Source organism: Caretta caretta, chromosome 12, assembly GCF_965140235.1.
Source record: "Caretta caretta isolate rCarCar2 chromosome 12, rCarCar1.hap1, whole genome shotgun sequence".
Taxonomy (NCBI): domain Eukaryota; kingdom Metazoa; phylum Chordata; order Testudines; family Cheloniidae; genus Caretta; species Caretta caretta.
The window spans coordinates 38,137,607-38,160,425 of NC_134217.1; the positions used below are offsets into that span (position 1 = coordinate 38,137,607).

A 22,819-nucleotide genomic window follows, 5' to 3' on the forward strand; every position below is an offset into this window, starting at 1 on the left:
GGACATTGATCCCGGTGGTTCAGGATACGAATGAACATCAGCTCAGGGCGGGAAGACAGTCCTACCCCCCCACCCCCACACGGAGTACTGCACACTTACAAATGTAATAAGGATGTTATGCCTTCCCATGGACTGTTACTTATAGCCCTCAAAACTGCACATACCTTTGCACCCACAATTACTGCAAGCGCCCATGTATACATGTAGACTCCTAAATATCTGTAAAGTAACCCAGGTAAATGCCCATGCAAACGTAGGAGTGCAGGTGGGTGCATGTTTCTGAATGTAATATACAGAGGGGTCTCTAGGCATGTGGCCTTTATTTCTCTATTGCTGCTTCCTTCCACTGCTCTTTGGATGGAAGGCGGTATGTATAGAAATAAATCTTTTGTAATGTACCAGCCAGCTTTGATCACTGTCGGAGGCCAGTGACCAAAATAGATGGGATTTCAGTCTGCTCTAGGATAAGAGTTCCTGGGCTCTGTCTCCCTGCTCTCTTTCCTTTCAGGTTAGGGCGTGGGTGTGATAGGCAATTCCTGGAAGGATAGGCCCATGTGATGTGGTGCCTTGGCTGTTTCCTATTATTTCCGAGCCGACTCCCAAGGGAGCTGAAATGCATTCCTGAAAACTTGCTAAGATATTTCTTCCTCCTTCCCCCACCAGCACACTGGCTGCCCCCAGAAATGAGATAGGCCTGGACTAAGAACACCTCCAGGCTTGGGAGGGGGGGTTGGATCTGGATCTGCCCTTTGCTGGGTTCCCATCCTCCCAGTAATGAATCATTCAGAGATTGCTATGCTCCTGTATACAACCCGCCAGGCAGGGCTCTGTGCAGTGCGTAAATCAAGCTCTCTCTGGTTTTTTCCTCCGGCATCTCTGTTCACAGGGACGTACCAGGGCCAGTGGGCTGGTGGCATGCGCCAAGGCTATGGCGTCCGGCAGAGCGTCCCCTATGGCATGGCTGCTGTTATCAGGTCGCCCCTGAGGACATCCATTAACTCGCTGCGCAGTGAGCACACCAATGGCACGGCGCTGCACCCTGACTCCTCGCCCGCCGTGGCCGGCAGCCCCGCTGTCTCCAGGGGCGGCTTCGTCCTCATGGCCCACAGCGATGCCGAGATCCTCAAAAGCAAGAAGAAGGGGCTCTTCCGGCGGTCCCTGCTGAGCGGGCTCAAGCTGCGCAAGTCTGAGTCCAAGAGCTCCCTCGCCAGCCAGCGCAGCAAGCAGAGCTCCTTCCGGAGCGAGGCGGGCATGAGCACCGTCAGCTCCACCGCCAGCGACATCAACTCCACCATCAGCTTGGGTGAGGGGGAGGCCGAGCTGTCCGTCATCGAGGATGACATCGACGCCACGACCACCGAGATCTACGTGGGTGAGTGGAAGAACGACAAGCGCTCAGGCTTCGGGGTCAGCCAGCGCTCGGATGGCCTGAAGTACGAGGGAGAGTGGGCCAACAACAAGCGCCACGGCTACGGCTGCATGACCTTCCCGGACGGCACCAAGGAGGAGGGGAAGTACAAACAGAACGTCCTGGTGAGCGGCAAGCGGAAGAACCTCATCCCGCTGAGGGCCAGCAAGATCCGCGAGAAGGTGGATCGGGCCACTGAGGCGGCAGAGAGGGCAGCCACCATCGCCAAGCAGAAAGCGGAGATTGCGGCTTCCAGGTAAGGCAGCCCCGTTGTTATGTCTGGTCATTACAGAGAGGAGGGGAGGTCAGGGGAGATGTCGGCTGGCAGAGTAGCCGAGAGCCCATCACGTTGCTGTGACTCTGATCTCTATGGTATTCTGTGTGACCTGTGGTGTCCCTCATGGTGGAGGAGAGACAAGGTTTGGCCTTAATGAATAGAACAGGGATTCTTTATTGGGGCTGATGGACACAGACAGAGCCTGTGGTTCTCTCTGGCTCTCCAGCTCTCATGGGCTGATAGTCACAACCTGAGCTGCTCAGTGTCACCCAGGGCTCCTTGTATCCTGGGCTGGACTTTGCAATAATGGAATTGATTGTTTGACTGCGCTACCTTATTCTAAGCAACAAATGAGGGCTCCCCCACCCATCTGAACCAGCATGTTTGCCGCGTGATCTCCATTCCCCAGCACAGTGCTTTGTAACTGGGAGCCTTTAATTTGCACAAAAAGGGCTCAGTTCTTCAATCCAAATGCAGGCAACGCTCGTCTGGATGTCAGGGGTTAGGTGCTGCAGGGTTAGGCCACAAAGCTCAATGTGCCTGATTTTCAGTCCCTGGCTTCCCACTGCAATTTTGCACCACCACACTGATGTGTGCAGTTTGCTGCATGCATTGGTGACAGTTTCTAGCAGCCTGTACAAAACTGTCTGTGCCAAAGTGGACAGGTTGGGATGTGACTGCAAATCTGGGCCAGTATTATTAAGGTAAAGAAGTAATAGTTTTACTGGCCACATGCAACCAGCTTGGAAACCTAACATATGTTCCCAGATATCCTGTCCCTGCATAAACTGGGTCTCATATAAAACCAGGGATGGATTCTTCAAGGGCTGTCTCAACATTACTTGTTCCAAAGTCCTGGTCAGGTGTAGGGAGAGGAACTTTCAGGGCACTAAAGCTATGAAGGTGAACAAATGTGATAAGCTGGTTGCATTAAATCAGCCTAGAATTCGGCTCTGCATAGATCTCACCAGCCCTCTGTTTGCTAAGGGTGGCAATCGTTTGTGTTGAACTCACGGGATAGACGATTCTCATCTGAAGCCAACTCTGCCCTGAGGTGAAAGGTCAAAGTCACAGCAGCTCAGCCACACCAGAGGCACGTTCAAAGGATGTTCTCAGATCCAGAAAACTGGTGCTGGGTGTCGAATTAAGTGAAGAAAGCAAAACAAAATCTCAATTAATATGCGAGCCCCAGGCAGCATGTGCTACTGTTGTCCCATGTGACGCTGGTGGCACCATCTTCCCCTGTGGCAGCCAGGACAGTGGCAGAACCCCAGGTTCATTTGGTGGCGACCTCACGCCAATACCCAATGAGCAATATCTATAGCAATACCTACACAGGGGGTCAAAGCTCATGACCCTGTTTTGCAGCATTGCATCGCCTGCTGCAGGACAAAGGCTGAGAAGCTGCAGCAGCCCTGTTTGTCAAGGAACTGGGCATTAGCTGTGATTCACGGTTTCCTGGCTCAGCACCCTCTTAGCCGGTGACTCTTTCAGCCTGGTATGCAGAGATTTAGCTGTGCAACTACCATTAAAGCTTAGCAGGAGACAAGCAGCTCGGTCTCCAGGTACTGCATGTGAACTATGCCCCTCACTGTCAATATTGTGGCATGGCCTTGGTGTTTAATTTCCTCTCCCTATTTCTTTACCGGTGGCATCACTTGTATGGGACACAGTGACAACACAGCTGTCACTTAGGAGGTGCTGTGTGTCATTAACCCCTCTGCATCCTGTTTTGAAGCCCTGCATTAATGGGGACCATATCTCTAATGCCAGACAGAAGGGTTCTCTACAGGTTACTCCCCTAGTATTTTCTTGCTGGTCTATAGCTCAGAGAAACTTCGTGGGTCCGAGCCGATGCTTATAAATAATAAACAAGATTTCAAAGGGAAGAAGAGACAGATCCCTAATTACAGCTGCAGCTCCGGGAAGGGCTTGCCCTTTGCTAGGCTCTTTTATTCTTCTCTGCTTAGAGAGCAGGGGCTCCGTGTACCCAGTGGTGAGCTGGAGCCGGTTCTCTAGAACTGGTTGTTAAATTTAGAAGCCCTTTTAGAACTGGTTGTTCTGGGGCTGGAGCACCCACAGGGAAAATTTGATGGGTGCAGAGCACCCACCAGCAGCTCCCTGCCCCGCCCGGCCCCAGCTCACCTCCACTCCGCCTCCACCTCCTCCCCTGAATGCGCTGCCCCGCTCTGCTTCTCAGCTCCTCTCCACTTCCCGCGAATCAGCTGTTTGCATGGGAAGCCGGCGGGGGAGAGGGGGTGAGAAGCAGGCAGCGGCTTCGCGCTCAGGCCCAGGGAGGCGGAGGTGAGCTGGGGCGGGGGGGTGTGAGGGGGCCACCCACGCTGCTGCAGGTAACCCGGGAAGTGCGCAGGGGAACTGCTCCCCTCCCCAGCTCACCTCCGCCTCCCTGGGCCTGAGCGCAAAGCTGCCATTTGCTTCTCCGCCCTCCCTGGCTTCCCGTGCGAACAGCTGATTCACAGGAAGCTGGGGGGGTGGAGAAGCAGAGCGGGGCGGAGCGTTCAGGCGCGGAGGCAGAGCAGAGGTGAGCTGGGGCCGGGCGCGGGGCAGGCCAGGGCGGGGAGCTGCCGGTGGGTGTTCTGCAGCCACCAAATTTTCCCCATGGGTGCTCCAGCCCCGGAGCACCCACAGAGTCGGCACCTAAGGCGCCACTTTTGATGTGATCAGTGGGGGGAGCGGCTGCTCCCCATGCTCCTCCCCAGCTACGCTCTCCTGCCCCTAGGAGCCAGAGGGACCTGCCGGATGCTTCCTGGGAGCTGCCCCAGCTAAGCACCACCGGGACTCCCCACTTCGCCCCCCGGCAGGTCCCTCTGGTTCTTCGGGGCGGGGTGGGCACCCACTACGGTGGCCCACAAGACCCTCCTGCCCAGTTCTGGGGGCAGTCAGGGGAGGGGGGTGGATGGGGCAGGAGTCCCCAGGGGGCGGGGGTGGGCCACGACCCCCTCGTGGGAACCGGTTGTTAAGATTTTGGCAGCTCATCACTGCGTGTACCCAAGGAATTCCTGCATGTCCCAGGAAACCAGGCACTCAGCCTAGAGATGTCTTCCTGAAGCTCTTCTTATTAACCACAGAGCAGCGCAAGGGACCTGAGGAAAAGACCCAGTTTTAGTTTTTAATTACACTTGGAAATTTTTCTCTCTTTGGGCCTGTCTAATCTATCTATCCATCCATCCTTTTCCACTCTTTCTCTCTGGGCCTTTGTGTGTGTGTGTGTCTCTCTCTCTCTTGGACTTTGTTTTCCTGTTCTCTCTCTCTTTCCCAGTGCTGACCTGCTCTTGGGTACATATTGGCAGATGCTTGCTAGGCTGTGTGATTAAATGCAGAGCCCCTGGAAGACCAGCACGCTATGCCACTCACTGATGGTCACAATGCTTTCCGTGATTCAGCGGCAGGGACATTTCCATCAAAGCTAGGGCAGGTGGGCTGCGCAGGGGGAAGGCCTCACTGTGACCCACTTTCCTCCTTCCCACTCTCATCCTATTTCCCTCTGCATGGCTCACCTGGGTGGCATAGTGCTGGCCTCTCAGGTATGGGAGCTGCGTGTGCCTTATCTCACACTTCTCGTAGCGCTGCTATGCTCTGTGCCTGTTCTGTGCCGCCCACGAGACTTTTAGCAAGATCCAGAGAATTCCTGTCAGTCAAGGGAAAACCCATTCATCAGGGTGAGGCGGAAATGCAGCGTCGCCCACCTGAGAAGCTGCTGGAATGCAGGGACGATGGCCTTGCAGTCACTTGGCTGAGGAAATCTCATCTGGGCCTATGTGCCTCCCCCATGTTCCCCTAAAGCCCCCACCTGGAAAATATCCATCCCAGGGCTAGAATAAGAAATACACGTGTTGCCAAAAAACAAACCAAACAAAAAACACTTCAGCTTTATATGAAAAAAATGATCCTATTTTCAGATCTCTGTAAAAGCCTTGGGAATGCTGGGGTTGGGGGAAAAAAAGAGTCCTCTCTCTCCCTCTTTCCTTCTCTTTCTTTAAATATTTAGAGTCAAATTCTATTATTATTATTGTAAACTGCTTGTATTACAGTAGCACATAGAGGCCCCAGCTGAAATCTGGGCTCCATTGTGCAAGGTGCTGTCCATACACACAGGAAGAGTCAGTTCCCGCGACCAAAGGGTTTACCGTCTAAATAGACAACACAGTCAAAGGGCAGGGGAATGGAAGAATCATTATACCCATTTTACAGCTGGGGAACTGAAAAACAGAGAGGAAGTGACAAGGTCACACAGGAAGTCTGCGGTAGAAGTCACAATCGAACGCAGAGCTGCTCAGTACCAGTCCCGTGCCTTCTGCAAAAAAACATCCTTCTGCCCCATGTCCCCTGTGCAACCCTAGAGAATTCACTGGGGAGGCTGTGACCCTTCAAATTCAGTGGACACACTTTCCTCACAAGTTAGAATAGTTTGACAGTGGGTTGGATTTCAGGTCTTGGCTACTCCACCATGACCTGCATTTTTTCATTAAGGCATTAATGCTTGTGTATATCAAAGAGGGGTGAATTTTAGAGCTCTTGGCAGTGAGCATAGGGGTGGTAGAGCTGGCTGGAGATGAGCAGTTGCTGTGGGGGTATTGTGCAAGCATGCCCACCCAGCTCTGCTAATGTCCCACAATCCAGACCTATGTCACACCTGTGCTCTTCCAGCTCCAACACACAGCTGTGCTAATGAACCCTAGTTCTGACCTACAGCCCCCTGGCTATTCCAGATGTGGGATCCCCATAAAGATCCTCCAATGTCCCTCATTCCTGACCCACTCCACCCCCTTGCTGTTCCAGTCCTGAGCTCTCCTGTGCCCCTCAGTCCCGATCTGCCACTCCCCATACAATTCTAGTCTTTTGGGCTCCCTCCATTTTCTCTGCTGATATTTCTGCATCCTGACCTGCCACCCCTTCTGATATTCTAGTGCCAGCTTTCCTTTCAATGGACACTGCAAATTTAAATAAAGTAATAATGGCATTGATTCCCAGCCCATTCAGCAGCCCAGTGACCAGGCAAAAGCATGGGGGAGTGTTATCCAACACCTCCCATTACCCAGGCTCCTCACTGTTTGAAAAGCCTTGCTAAGTAGGCACTGTTCCAACCCTATGTTTGTCCCACAAGTTCCATTTATTCCTTTCCTTGTGCCAGTGTCCCCTCTCCCATTCCATTCTTAATAGAAATCTTTAGACTTATGGAAGCTTGGTTGTGGAGCGGTGGTGGGGAGTAGGGAGGGACATGTGCTAATGATATGTTCAGAACAATGTGATCCAGAGACAGATTAAACTATTCTCTCTCTGTAGCCAGCTAGCTAGATTTATACAAATGCGCATGACAGATATACACAGCTAACTCACTGGTTCCCAAAATCTACCTGAGAGCCTAATGACTCAGAACCTACTCCAGGCAAAAGAGAGGAGGGCTGGGGAGAAAAGGCTCCTCTGTTGATTAAATGTCCCTTAATATTACTGCTCAGTGCCTTAAGGCTGCAGTGCAGAGATGGTTTATTACAGCATAGCATTTCCTCTCTGTTTTCTGAGTGAGATGAAATTAATTAGAAAGGAAAGGGGGGAGAAAAAGAAAAGAAGTCTGGTGCCACCCAGCTCTAACCGGATAAGACAAACTGTAAGTTTCAATCACCCGTATTCAAAGTGACACTTAAAAACCTTTATCAGAAAGTGGGCTGGATCTCTTATCTGAGTGTGAATGAGCCTCCTGGGCTTAGTTTTTGAGCATATTTGCATTTGATGATACTTTCTAACTGGTGTTGTATCAAATTATTGTCAAAGTTTAGAAAAGAAAAGAGAAAATAACGGTAGAACACAAGCAAGTCCAGATCAGGCTGCGTGGTTTTGGGGGCCTGGCTGATCTGATCCACCCCCAGGTCTCCTGCAATATCATGAACTATTGCCACGAGTATTGGCTGCAGTGCAAAAGCTGTGCCTTTTGTTCTGATAGGAGGTGCCTTATCTGAGCACCCGTGAATTCTTCATCCCATGGTGGTAACTCACTCATAATAGAGGAGCGGGGCATGCGATTGATCTGTCCTGAAAGACCAATAATGCAGGAGTGCTGGAGGAGACATAATTCAGAAATGGCGATGCTTCAATTAGCTTGTGGCATTTAAAGTTATAGCTTCTATTTGTTTGTTTGTTTTTTAAAGGAAGGAAAATATCAAACTGGACAAGTGTGCTTGTGTTTGTAATTAGCTCTCCCCCACCCCAAAACACTCAATGCAGCAGAAATCCAGGGCCAAGAAAATGGGGGATGGAAGGAAGCTTGCACTGAGCTCTGCCCCCGGAGGAGCACGCCCCTCTGGGGAACAAGCTCCTTGTGAGTGCATGGGATCTGAAGCTGTAGTAGCCACAGGTGGTTATCTCATCAGATCTTGCAAAAAGAGTTGCATCAGCCCTGGTCAGTGCTTAGCTTGGAGGCTTGCAAGGGAAACCCAGGGCAGTGGAGGAAGGGCTGCTGGTGACTCCATAGGTGACCCCATCTCCTAGTACTGAACCAACGCCCTTCACTATGGGGCCCTGTATCTTTCAGACAGAGGTGAAAGTAAGTCGGTACGGTCTGGTATGACATACCGGCAAGAGCCAGTACGCTGTGCCAGACTGGACTGGCTTCCCTAGGCTGGCGATTTAAAGGGCCTGGGACTCCCTGCAGTGGCCAGAGCCTGTGGCCCTTTAAATCGCCGCCCAAGCCTGGCTGCCGGAGCCCCAGAGTAGTGGCGGCAGGGCTCCGGCGGTGATTTAAAGGGCCAGGGGCTCTGGGCGCTGCAGAGAGCCCCGGGCTAGCGTCAGCAGGGCTCTGGCGGTGATTTAAAGACCCTGGAGCTCTGCTGCGGTAGCGGCGGCCAGAGCCCTGGGCCCTTTAAATTGCCCCAGGGCTCCCAGCCACCTCTGCAGCTGGTAGCTCTGTGGGTGATTTAAAGGCCCTGGGCCTCCCAGCCACAGCTGGAGCCCCGGGGCCTTTAAATCTTGATTTAAAGGGCCCAGGTATTTAAAGGCCATGCCTCTTCTGGTTGAGGCCACACACCCCTGCTCAGGATTACGAAATACTGGTAAGTCCTTTAAGTTGCTTTCACCCCTGCTTTCAGATGAGATGCAAAACTGAGTTCCTGACCTGTCTTGAAAAGAGAAAAGGAGAACTTGTGGCACCTTAGAGACTAACCAATTTATTTGAGCATAAGCTTTTGTGAGCTACAGCTCACTTAATCGGATGCATGTAAGCTCACGAAAGCTTTTCTTTTTGCGAATACAGACTAACACGGCTGCTACTCTGAAACCTGACCTGTCTTGGTCATGAATAGATCCCATAGTATTTTCCCCAACAGTAGGGGGGTTAACTCTAGCATCCTGGCCAAATCCCAACTTCGGTAACCACATTCTGGCTCCCAACTTGGGTATGGTACTTATTTTTTGTGCAGAACTGTGCTGTTGTTGCTGTGTATTGTTAAATGGCTGATGCATGCCATCCCAGAGGTGGCTGCATTTCAGTAATGGGTCAAGGGAACCCAGTATATACTATAGCTTGTGTAAACACTCCACTTGTAAAGTTTGTTATGCATACTGAGATCTTTGGAGGACAGTGGCTATATATCTTTTAGCTGTTTAAAGAGACACCATTAACTTAAAAATCATTTTCCCATCTGAAAATCTTGTACCCATTATTGTTGCACTTAATGCCTAGGATTTCTATAACTGAAAGAGATGAAGGAAAACACCGTTTTCTCTATTTCTGGTTTACTTTGTGCATTTTGACAGCACTTTGCATGCAGTCAGTTTCACTATTTATTTGACAGTGCATGCCCTTTCCCATGCTCTGCAAAAGGAACAGTGGCAGCATCAAACTCAAAACTGAAAGTGAACTGGCAGCCAGCAAGTATGCACACAGACAGAGAGAAAGGAGCCAGAATATTTCTGGGAGTGTTGCTTTTGAGTGCACCCCAAAAGACACTTCCAACCATCACAAAAAGGAGTAAACACAAGCCTTTGCATTTATAAAGGAATTTTAACAAACCAGGACACGCCAAGGTCTATCAGAAACTGGTATAGTCAATTTTTTAAGAGATTCCAGTTGACAGAGTACTTTTAATGACCGCTTACTCCCCCTACTCCCTTTAGAGCCAGCAAACAGTAACACTACCAGGAGGCCATGGGTAGTCTGATCTCTGCATTCTGTAGGACTGCTCCCTATACCTTTCCCAGTCAGCTGTTATCTAGCCTTCTCTTCAGTAGGCCCCTAAGAAAGAAAGAGAGCATGGCCTCACGCAGAACTGAAAGCTGTGTTCTTTTTATTTTGCAAACACTGTTTCCAGTGTGTGAAGACGGCTTGTCTATTGAAAAGACCCTTGAAGTTTATTTAGCCCAGCGTACATTCATGCCTTTGTAAGCAGATAGTACTTGTAAGTTTCCTTTGAAATGTTATGGGCTAAATTCTCAGCTCCATGTAAATCAGTGTCATTCCACTGAAGTACACTGGAGCTATGCCAATTTTCACCAGCTAAGAATCTAGCCCTGTATGATTTCATTTCTGAACGTTATGATTCTCAGCTTCTACAGTCTTTAAAAGGCCACTCAACTCCAAGATGGTCCAAAATTTAGAGTCTGCAAACAACAGTTTACAAAACCTAAGAGCAATTAGAAATGTTTTCATGTTTTTATCTATTTAAATGTCTCTATTTATTACAATTTTGTTAAAATCATCAGCATTCCCCTGCAGCATCTGCAGCTCAGACACTGCAATGTTAGTGAGTGGAACCTGAAAGGGAAACCAACTGTCACCAAAAATGAAAATCTCTTCACTGAATTTCACTGTCCAAATGGAGAGAAATTAAAAAAAAAAAAAAAAAAAAAGGTAAAAATGCAGCATAACTAGTGACAGGTCAATTGGATTCTCAACATTGTTTCAGTTTTAACAAACCGGAGTTAGTGGTAACATAAGAAAGGAAGTTTGTTTAAAATGTTTTTAACTTAAACTTTGGATAAATAAGAATTAGGGATGGAGTTTTTCCAGATTTCTTTTAATGCAATTAAAATGAAAGAATATGGTTCTAATTCGCCACTCTCTTACATCTATTATATGCTGGTGTAGCTCCAGTGAAGTCAATGGGGTACCAGAGCAAGGGATCAGGTCTTATGTGTTTGGAAATTAACACTGACATTATCCATTGAATTTCATTTTTAAAAAAATAAACATGGAATCCCTCCAACCCTACTTAGAATGTATTTCCATGGTGCCCAGAAGAACCTTCTGTTTGTATTATGGGATGTTTCATTCACATTTCGCTACTTAGCTTTACTCCACAGTTCCATAGCCTAGAAGGAAGCAGAACTAGACACCAGACCCTCTGTCACCTAGTGATGGATGGACTCCAATAGGTTAAGTGTACAGGTGGCCCAAGCAAATAAGATTTAGAGCTGGGTCATGTAGTGTCCCTCATTGCTGAAAAGATACAGGACTTGATTGTAATGATTGGGAATTCTTTGCTGGGGTTACTGCATGCCCACAGGCCCTGTAGTTCTCCTTGACTATCTTGTAGCATGAACAACACACCCTTTGCTGCCCACTGTCACCAGTCAGGGTCTCCCTAATTCCTGGAATGGACTAGGCAGTCATGGAAGGGACTACTGACTACACTACAGGTCCTAATCCCTTCAAAGACTGGGGATATTCAGCATATAAACTGGTCACATGTCAGGACATGTCTTACGGAAATAATTTTGTCAATACCTTAACCAGCTGCTCCTCGGAAGAACAGCTTCTAAACCACTCAATAGGTGATGCTACTCCCAGGTTAGTCCCAAGTACGGCACAGGAATTGGTTCAAGATGTATTACAGTTGAGCCACTAAGAAAATGACGAGAAAAATATAATTAAGTTTGCCCTCCACAGCGGATGAATTGGGCCAAAATCTGTAATAGTGACATTCAACTTTAGAAAGGGGAACTTGACTTTTTTTTTTTTTTTTTTTTAAAAAGAACACAATAGTCAAAAAGAACCGGACAAAGATGAGACTATTAAAATCCTTAGATTCGGCATGACTGCTACTTCAGAGTGCCATAACAGAGCCAAAGAAGGCCTGCATGCTCCAACAGAAAAAAGGAAGCCGGAAGGCAAGAAAAATCTCTCTGTAGTTAAATGGCAAGGTGCAAAAGGTTATTTGAGCCATACAGGTCTCCTTCAAAAATCCAGCCCGAATGAAACCAACGGAACAGAACACTTACGGTCCAAAACATTCTAAAGCTACAATAAAGTTACTACAGGCAGTACACTGAGTTATAACAATGCTACTCTAGTTCTTTGTAAAGCTTATGCACAGCGTCTTATATTTGTACTTAGCTGTGGTTACACTTGCACTTAAGGTTTCTGCTGGCTTTTTTGATGCCTCAGGGAGCTATCTATGGGGCTCTTTCTTGAGTTTATTCCTACTCCCTTGTGTGTGTGTCATCAGAAGTGTCTTTGTAACAGATGATGGCAGAGCAGTGAGGAATCTGAACTGGTGGTAGGAAGCAATGGTCCACGTACAGCTGGGTTTCCTGCTTCCTGTCTTCGGTGAGGAACCATTTGGGGCCAGGGTGAAGGGGAATTTGTTGCTCACAGATTTACGCTGAAATGGGTCATGGTTAAATATGATGTTGGAGGCTGACTGAGCGTGAAAGTTCAACTTTGAGGAGCAGCAGCAATGAGCCATGTCCCGCGCTGACCTATTTTAAACAGTGAGAGCAGCTATTACCGAAAGCAGTGAGCACGAGAAACGCAGCCATTCATAATTCATGCTGTAATTGTCTCCTGAGCTTGGGAATTGTGGAGGGAGGGGCACAAACTAGAGGGCATGGCATTGTCCTGGGAAATGACCTGAGTGGACAGACATATGTTAATGGCACACAGCCTGTGGAAAGGGACTGGGAACCACCTGACACTGGGACAGAGCCTGAGTGAGTAGGGGAGAGGTGCGTTCTTAGAGAATGGGGCCTGAGCCGTGAGGGAACCATGAGAGGGGGGCTAACCGTGTGATGCTGTACAGGGATGCCTGTGGAAAGCACGCAGGGAGCCAGGTTTTCCTAAGGATGTGGCCTGTGCAAGGGGGAGTGTCACAGGGTTTGCTCACCACTAGTGCACCTCCTGCTGGTCGCTCTTGAGATTAGCTGATTCCAGGTCCAAAGCCATCTTTCTGCCCCTCATCACATGCCCTGTCTTCTCTCCCGGCTGTCAGCAAGGCAAGATGCGCTGTGTTCATAGCTTAGCCCTCTCATCAAGTCACATGTGTCCGCCCTTTCTGGCATATCCAAGTCTCTTCTTAGGAACAGGCTCAGGCACTCTTCCCATTCACTGCCCAGCCAGCGCCACTTCCCCCCTGGCAGGTAGGGATGCCACTTTTGGTTGGATGTATTCCTGGAGGTTTCTTCACATGGCATAATCTTTAATTAAAGATTAATTTTTAATTCCTGGAGATGCCAGGCCAAACCTGGAGGGTTGCCAACCCTCCAGGTAGGAGAAGCCAGCCCCACCCTCTACTCCAGGTTCCAGCTCAGGGACCCTCTAATCAGCAGGCAAAGTCTGTATCATTTTAAACCTTGCTGCCTTTTCCCTGAGCCTTTCCTCACCTTCTGGTTCTCCCCCTTCTCTGGGTTTGCCAGCCCCAAAACTCCCTCCTCCCAGGGAGTAGCAGGCTACTTGGGCTCTGTAGCCCCCAAACACCCCTCTCTTTTCCCAGGAAGTGACTGCAGACCCCTTCCCTGCAGCCCCTTCTCTGCTGCCAACTTCCTGCCCTTATAAACCCAGCCCATCTAGCTCCTTCCTCAGCTGGGCTCCCACATTATTCAGTCAGAGGATTACGTAAGCCACCTATTCCCCTCAGCTTTGGCCTGGTTAATTGGCCCTCTCCTTAGCCTACGTTAACCCCTTCAGGGCAAGTGAGGGGTGGACACCCCAGCAAAGGGAGCCATGTAATCATAGGGGTGGGCCCTGTGCCAGGAGAGTGGGAATTATGCCCCCTTTCCCCCACTCTGCAGCAGCCCTGGAAATGGCCATTTTGGGGGCAGGTTTCTGAGGCAGAGCCTGGCTTTTTCCTCAGCCAGTAATGCTTCTATCCACTGTGACTGGGGCTCTAGGATTCAAGGCAGCTCAGTTAGAGGGGAAGGAAATGTCCATGGTGGGGGACAACCTCCTCCCCCAAGCCTGCCGTGGTGACAGCTCACTTGGACCCCAATATATCAGAAAGGGCCTGGTCCTTGCTCCAGTTTGGGCCTTCTGCCCACCCACTCACTTGCCTTAGGGAATCAGTCAGGGGTTTTCATCTTAAGGGCAGCTTTGTCTTCCCCGTTGTTCTAAAACCACTTCTCTGCTGCTTCTCTGTCTCAAGGATCTCTCCAGTCCAAAAGCTCAGGGGAAATGGCTTTGGGTTCCAAACCCTCATAGGAGACCCATTTCCCCCTCTCTTCAGTCAGCACCCAAAAGGCCCAGAACATGAGGGCATGTGTGATCCCAGTTCCTTCTCATTTCCTCAAATACCTCCGATTTCCAGCCCTCCGCAGCCTCTGTCCAGCCCTCACAAAGTCTGAGATACTGCAGGAGTCTCCAGAGAGATTCCAAGAGGAAATAAAGAGCCAACAAAATAGCACCATTGTGTGGAGTTTTTTGTCTGATGCTTCCTGTGGCATTCTCCGCTTCTCAGCTAAATCCTTCCTTTGCAGCCCCTTACTGCAGGGGGGAAAAGAGAGTAAAACCACCAACCAGGCACCTTCCCAAAGAGGGGTCCGACTCCAGGCCAGTCCCCATGGGGGACAGGGAGGGAGTGCCACCCAGCCCCCAGCTCCACTTTGGCCCAGCCCCAGCTGTGGCCCCACTCCCGGCCGTGGCTCCGTTCCTGGTCTCGGCCATGGTTCTTGGGCCCCGCCTCAGTCCTACTCCCGGCTTCAGCGCCACTCCCATCCACAGCTCCTGACCATGGCTCCTGGGGGGCGGAGGGGGAGACACGGGCTGGTTCCATTACAGGTAAGGGGGAGCGTGATGGAAAAAGTTTGGGGACCACTGCTCCAGTTCCCTTACTCTTGGTGAATCTCACTCACTGCACCCAAACAGTAACATCCCCTCCCCGCCAGTTCCCTCCAGCCCCACGCCCCTTTTAAGATGACATGTAGGGAGAAGGCTAAAGAGGCTTTCCTGATGGTCGACTCCCTGGAGAAGATCACAGAGGGGGCTGGAGGAGATGGCAGGCAGATGCAGGATTCTGTAAGGCCTTGCAGGCAAGCCTGAAAAGCTCAAACTAAACACAGAAGGACAGAGGCACCAGGGGAAGGATCAGACAAGAGAAGCGACATCATGGCCCAAGTGACAGGGAAATCAGGAATTTTTGTTGCAGCACTTTGGAGGGGAGTGGGAAGCAGGTGGCTTGGAGAGGAAGGCTAATTTTAGTTGGGGGAGGGAAGAGTGGTTCTCTGCACCGTACTATTTTACATTTAACTGCCACCCTCCATCCAGAACAATGAGCATTTACTGCAGACAGCAATACCTATCCTGCTTTCAGACCCGGCCCCCATGCTGCTTGTCAGTTTCAGGTGAGGGGGTCACTGTGTGTTTGGTTACAAATGGAAGAGCTGTGTTCAGGCAAATGCCAAGCACAGGAAGTCATTCAGTGCTGTCTCCTTTCTATACTCTGCTATCTTTCTCTCCTCCCTCCCTGCATCACAGCCCACCTCCTACTGACAGGGGGTCAGAAGATACCGCAGTCGGATGTGATTAGGATCAGCTGTTATTCCTCTCTTGTCCTTATAACAAACTGTGCAGCTGTCAGGCTGGATAACATGGGTGCCTTCTGACTCATTGTGCAGCCAGCATGTCCACCTCCGGGCCAGAAAGTTGGATGAATGGCACAGAAAGGCAAAGATCTCCAGCTGGATTCCATGAGCATTTAAGGGATCCCTGATGGAACAATTACATAATCAGAGATTGTTGGCACTCAAGGTCTGCCCTCTCTGGTCAGCATCTGTTTGAGTTCCTCTGCACGGCAAGGCTGATAACTTCCTGCTCAGACCAGTCTTAGAGACTGTATTCTGTGTGGGATCTTAGTGGAAATGCTCAGATTCCGCGGTGATGGGCTCTGTGTACAAGGACCCATCAAAACAGAGCAGCACTGTACTAGCTGTTGCTCTTATGCAGAGATACAGCCATCCTCCTACCCTAAGCCCTTGTGTTTACAAGCCATCTACATAGAATACAGAATTACTGCTGCAGAATGCCCCCATCAGTCGCATGGTGAGGTCCAGACCAGCCATCTCGAGTCATGGCCCCTCGGACTTCCACGCACTTAGCAATCTGCATAAGGGCAGAGTTTTATTCCACCTTCTTGGTGGGGATGGAGTGCAGGGCAATACATTTTGATGGCTGCACAATACAAAATTGCTTTGCGTATATGCTCAGAAATGAATCTGCTGGAAAATCCTCAGGAAGTTTTACATCAAATGATATTGTTAAAAAAAAACAACCTCCAACAGGAAACTAAATGCCTCCAGTTCTCTTTGGCTATATCTTATTTAACTTGGCTGTTTAAACAGCTGTTATCTTGTTCCTGAGAGGGCAACCTAGTGGTATCTTTCTTTTTTTCTTTTATGGCTATCATGTCTTTCTACAGCTAAACTCCTCTTCTTCTGACTTGGCGTTTTCCACCTGTGAAATGTTTTGCACCCACTAAGTAGAACGTGAACTTACACACTCAAGATACGTAGCATTGGTTTATAATAAACAGGTGTTTGTCTGATCATTGCTCATTGAAATAACATTGTGAGGTCAGAAATCACTATCCTATTGAATCAGGCACTGCCTCTGTCCCATTCAGTATCCTGTACATTGATGTGTCTGTGTGCCTCGTCCTTTCCTTTTTCAAGCTGACTTGTCCTATGTTATTCAGTGGAACCATCATTCCAGTCATCCTTTCAATGTTTTTAACTGTGCCAGTGATATATAAATAAAGGAAGTGGGTTGATTACCTCCTATCACAGTTATCTGGTACCAGTATCTCCTAACATAGGCACCAGTTTGGAGTACATGAGCTCTGAGGAGGCCCTGTGCTGTTATATCTCAGCATGCCTGACAGTGATACACACTGGAAATGCCATTTTCACCTTACAGCCAAGCAGCAGAGGTGTAATGAAAGCACAGTAAGGCGTTAAAAGCCCCAGAGGAGTGTTGTGAGGGTGAAGCTAATGCAAGGGTGGAGACTGGTTAGTGGTGCATGTAGTCAGGGATCGCAGAGTGGATGTGTGGGCAAGGCCTGGTTGGTGAAGAAGGAATAGTCGGAAGCTGAACGTTCTGTCCCTGTGCGGCAGTCTTCTTTACACTGGGGCCAACTGGGAACAGGCAGAAATGACACAGCACGGTAGTGAGACAGGAAGAATCTGAGGGTGATTCATTCCTGGCACTTACCACTTTCAAGGGACTAGGAAACAACATGAGGAGATTGGCAGCATGTGGGGTTCAGTTGCCAGCTTTTAGAGAGAAATATAATACCTTATCCTGCATGAAAAGCTGCTGGAGCCAGCTGTATCGTCCTCACCATGTCCTTCCTCCTCATCACCACCTGCTGCTCTTGCCTGACAGAGACACTGCAGTCCATCCCAGACCAGATGCTATGTCTGATTTCTAATCCGAGCCCGTGACAGGCTTACAGCACGTATTGAGCTAATAACACCGCTGTTCTGCTGGGGACCAGCTCCATTGCAGAATCGACCCTTCCAATTGGAATTTGCAAAATCACTGTAGCCTCCTCCTCTCACCCAGTGGGGCAGCCTGACAGGTTATCACCTCCGTGGCGTGGCTACATGGCTTGGCAGGATAAGGCAAGGAGTGCAGGGACGGCATTAGGAACACAATAACTTCCAGCCTACTGGGACAAACACCTCCCTAGTGTAACTCCATTGACATCAGTGGGCTTACACCAGAGATGAATTTGGCCCACTCAGTATATAGACAACACGGATCAGTGATAGCTCAGAAGTTCCCATCCTGCAACCCTCAGTCCCCAAGTGCAGTCAGTGGGACTACCTGTATGAGTGAGTGTCACTCCCATGAGTAAGGGACCACAGATGTCTCCAGCTGTCCTCTCCTTGTTCCTTTAAAGCAGTAACACTCCCTGTCATCATGTGACAGCTACTTGGAGACATTTTACAGTGGCCTTTGCGGCTCCCCTGCTGGTGCGGAGGGAAAAGGAGGCAGGGTGTGTGTGATACAAGCATGTCTCCTCTGACTCCAGGCTGTGCCTCACAAACACACAACTGACTTCCAACGTGGCCAAAACACACTGGGCAAATAGCAGCCACCTCGCCCTGCCTCCCCTGGGAAGTTTTCAACTTCTCAGGCATCCTTGAGACAGGGATCATCTCTGCTCACCTCATCTGAGGTCTCCGGCTTCCCCCCAGTCTCTGCAGAGCAGGTTTCATATACACCCTTCTGGGGCAATGAGTGAGGCTCTAATGGCTTGTGGAGTTAGGCACACCTCAGGGGGAAGATGCATAGACATGGTGATCCAGGACCTCCTTGTGGGCCATATTGGTCCACAGACCTGCCATTGTTGGAGTGTGAACCTTCTCTTCCACAGCTCCTGGAAAAGCCTCTTTTTCTTTCTGCCTTATCGACTCACTGATTTTCTCTCTCTGGACCATGCCTCAGTGCTGGGAATGCCTGTTGTTTCTGCACGTTATTATCTACCTCTCTAAAGCATTTTGAGCTATGGGCCTTATGTGACAGAAGGACCAGTTCCTCCTCCTGTGGGAGCAAGATCAGGCACCGCAGCTGCATTGTGCTGAGTTCCTTGGCACACTGCTCGTATCTCTCAGGTGGCTTCTTGTAGCAGAAGTTCCTCACATGACTCCCCAGCTTCCCACTGCTAAAGGTTTTCCTGTGCAAAGAACAGAGACTGCGGAGCTGCTTTTCTTTGTGATCTAGAGGAGAGACAGAGAGAACCTCCCACACCCAGTGCGGCTGGTTTTCAGGCCTCATGGCAATGGTGTATATGCCTCCACGTCCGACTGTCCCCATTCTTCCTCTTCACAACAGGGTCAGGGAAAGAGCCTACTGTGAAGTACTAGAAACCGGGGGGGGAGAGGGGGAAGGCTCGCCTCATTGAGGACCTTATCTCTTTTGTGCATTAAAAATCCCAGACAGGACACTTTTCATGATCATAGGCATATTAACCTCAGTGTCCTGGCCAATTTCCAATTGGAGCAACCATATTCAGACACCCTAAATTCCCCCTGCAGTTTCCAGTAGATGCAGGATTCCTGTTCTCAGCTGTGTTGCTGAGTGCTGTCAAACAGCTGCCACGCTACACCCCAGAAAGGGATGCATTTGGGTGGTGAGAGGAGGGAGTCACCGACAGTTGATGAAGAACTTTGGCGGGGATAGGGTACAGAAGGTATTATGATTTACTCTGCCCTCCCATCCTAAGAGATCCAGAGATGCTTCTTTCTTTTCCTGCTTCCTTTCTTATTCCCTGCCATGTTTTGCTCTCTGCAGTACTGTTCCCCTCCCTAAATCCTCCACCCACCTTCTTTCCTACAATAACAACCCAAATACACTGATGACTCTGGACCCGCTTGATTTATTTCACACCCAGAGAGGAGGAGAAAGAATATAAGAAGCACAATATAGATGAAAATGCAGGGGTGTTTTCACAGTGTCTGGGCAAAAATATTTTGCTTGCCAGGAATCCCCATAGTCATAGATTTCTAGATCTTCAAGCCAGAAGGGACCATTTTCACAGCCTGGTCTGGCCTCCTGCGTTGTTATAGGTGGATTTTTGTAGGGCTTGGAGGGAGGTGGAATCTAAGCAGCTCCAATTTTTCCAGTGCCTTGTCTTGTTTAATTTTAAATGGCTTGAGTGATGAGGCTTCTGCCACCTCCTTAAAGGACAAACGACCAGTCGTTGTGACTTCATAATCCAGGAAATGAAAGGTTTTGTCTATAGACCCAGCTCAACAAATCCCCCAGAAAATCCCGCGGGGATTTACCCATGGATCTGACTGATTATCCCTCTAATGTTGTGACTAAGAAAAGTCCCAAGGTGCTGAGCACCCTCAATTCCCATTGAAGTTAGGGGAGAAGCAGTGTTCAGAACCTTGCATGTGGACAGATGGGTCTCATCCCCTAATCCTTATCATGGGGTATGCAGCAACCAGAAGTACTCACCTGCTGCCAGTTAGGATGTGAGCTTCTTATTGTAACAAAAGTCAAAATCTTTTCCATCCTGAATATAAATTGGCCTCTCCCCCCATCCAAATGATCAGATCTGACCACAGCTCCCAGGCTTTTAGGAGTTTCTAGTTCTGGACTGGAAAGGTCATTTCATGGCCAACTCTCATGTGCAGCCTCTGTCTTCAGTGTTAATGTTTCCACACAGGCACCACATCCATGTTTGTGTTTTGGGCTAGAATGTTATTAATGCACTCAGTAGTTTTACACCCACTTTGCACTCACGTCAGTGACTGTCTGGTGGGGAGAATCAAGCCTATTGCACTCACCAGCTCACTCAAATTTGAGAAGCTGAACTTCACCGGTGTCTGTTTTCACAGGTTATGCCTAGTTTGCAGATGCACAAACAAATATTGCTTGTCCTGTTTGTGTCTGCAAACTACTAACCTCTACTGGGTAGAATCAGAACGGCTAAATTATGAGTTATAAGCCCTTTACTGCTAATTGCTCTTGCAGCTTCTTCTTTGGTTCCAGCCATAGATGTGCTATTGGAGCAGGAAGATCACGGTTCTCTCTTGGTTGAAGGTCCAGGTGGCCATGGATTTTGTAGAACATTATCAATCCCGAGTCTAACCTGATGGGATTTTCTTTCCAGCATGTGAAATAACATTGACATTGTCAGGTCAGAACCTAGCATCCAGGCTGCTGCTCACTTTCTTCTGAAAGATAGTTTCATGCTTTTTATCTTTAGAAAATTAGTTTCTTCGGTGATTAGTGAGACCAGGATGATCATTATGTTTTTTCTCTCTTCTTCGTTATTATTGTCCTGTTGAGAGGCTATTTATTTACGAGAAGTTGGTGGAAACCATGTCAGAATTCTTCAAAAAAAAGCGTTGTTTGAAAGGCTTGATTTTAGGGGTAGTGAATACAAATCAGATGTGCAAATTTGCCAAAAATAGACCAAATTCAGCCCTAGCATATGGGGGGAATAAACTCCTTTGACTGACACCTGTGGTTCTTAAAATTTTTTGTACTGTCACCTGTTGTATTAATTTAGATTATGGAATATGTGGGCTCAAAGAGTCAAAGGTCTTTACATGACGCTGTATCTTGTGCAACACCAAACAGCTTTTTGGAATTTGGTTTATAGAGACCCCAGCCCATGGCAAACACATAAATCCTTTTAAACTCTTATTAAAGATACAGGAGAAAAATAGGAAAAGCAGTTAAAGCATTTGAAAGCGAAAGTATGAAATAAGGCTGTCCTTCAAATAAGGCTTTTCTGTTTCCCTTTAACGGGTGAGTTTTTAGAAAGAAAATCTCACTTGTTTGACAGTCTCTTAGCTGGTCATAACTGCCCTTTTGGGAGAAAGAGAAGTTAGTTGAGAGGCGCTGGAGCTGTTGTTGCGATTGTTAAAGTTTGATCCTGTTTCCTAGAAAGCAAAACAAGACAAACAAAAGGGGAAGGAAAAGAACAGCAAAGATAGAAAATGCAGCTTCTGTCTCTGGTGGAGAAAACACAGGCCCATCACAGGGTCTTATTTAGCTACTCTGGGCATGTCTACACTGCAATTAAAAACATGCGGCTGGCCTGTGCCAGCTGGCTCGGGCGAAGGGACTGTTCAATGGCAGTGCAGACGTTTGGGCTCAGGCTGGAGCCCAGGCTCTAGGGCCCTGCAAGGTGGGAGGGTTATAGAGTTCGGGCTGCAGCCGGAGCCAGAATGTCTACACCGCAATTAAACAGACCCACAGCCTGAGCCCTGGGAGTCCAAGTCAGCTGGCACAGGCCAGCTGCAGTGCAGGTGTCTAATTGCAGTGTAGACGTACCCTCCGAGACCTGGCAAACTTGTACCAGCATCGGGCTATGTAGAGCATTGCTTTTAGCGGTCTTTCTGGCCACAGGCTCACAGCAGTGTTGCAAAATACAGCCTTGGCTGGCTAAGTCAGACTCTTATTAAACAGAAGGAAAAAGGAGAGAGTTAGGAAAGTAAGAAATAAGGTAGGGAAGGAAAAGGACACATTAGAGGGTGGGAGACTATAGATCTCACATCCCACGTGGTATTTGGGATTTAGCTGGCGCTGGTGGTGAGGTCATCTGGCTCCCACTCACTGGCCCAGTCTGGTCAGAACATCTCTCAGGATTAGCATGAAGAAGGTCTGAGGTCCCAGGAGATGGTGGGGGTAGCAGCCACGAGAATGATGCTTGCTCCTTCCCCTTCTCTTGCCTGTCAGCTGCGTTCACATCCAGCTGTCCATCCATCTTTTCCCCTCCACAGTCTGTTTTTTTAAGTGCCGCAAAAGAGAGTAATGGGAAGAATAGCCCATCCCTTTGTTATTTTGTCCACTGATTAGGCCTCATTTCCAGCACACCAATTTTGGTTCACTGTTGTCCGGTTCCACACGTCTCTTGTTTACCAGGCATGATCTTAACACAGTCTTTGAATTATATCTGGAGACCCTTTTGTTTGTACGAAGTCAGGGTGACCATACATCCCGTTTTGGCCGGGACAGTCTCTTTTTTAAGCCCTGTCCCCGACAACCTGACCCCCCCCCCACCAAACTGGGCATTTGATCCCCAGCTGGCAAAAACAAACTGGACAAATGCAGTTTTGTCAAAAAAAAAAAAAAAAAAAGGGGGTGCGACCCCTAGTGGTGCATGGAGGAACATGTGGTGGGGGGGCAAGCAGCAATGCCTGCCCTGCATCGGAGGAAGGGCTCAGGAGAGCAGCTTGGTCTGGGGCAGCCCCGCGCAGGCAGGCGGTGGGAGGGAGGAGGGCTTCGGGCCGATCCCGCACATGGGGAGGAAGAGGGGAACCTCTAGCCAGCCCTGGGTGGACAAGAGGCAGGGAGGGCTGGGGGTCTTGCATGGGGGGTGGGAGGCAAGGCCTTGTGCCAGCCCCATGCAGTGTACCATTTTCCCTTTGGGAAAATATGGTCACCCTAC

General features: G+C 49.2%; 1 protein-coding gene across 3 annotated transcripts in view; it reads left to right on the forward strand.

Moving 5' to 3' along the window:
- JPH3 (junctophilin 3) overlaps positions 1 to 22,819 on the forward strand; it is a 150,527-nt gene that overhangs the window by 31,461 nt on the left and 96,247 nt on the right. For all 3 annotated transcript variants that reach the window (XM_048870873.2, XM_075118459.1, XM_048870872.2), the window contains exon 2: positions 887 to 1,664. In XM_048870873.2, coding sequence (XP_048726830.1) covers positions 887 to 1,664 — 778 coding nt within the window. The remainder of the gene's footprint in view (positions 1 to 886; positions 1,665 to 22,819) is intronic.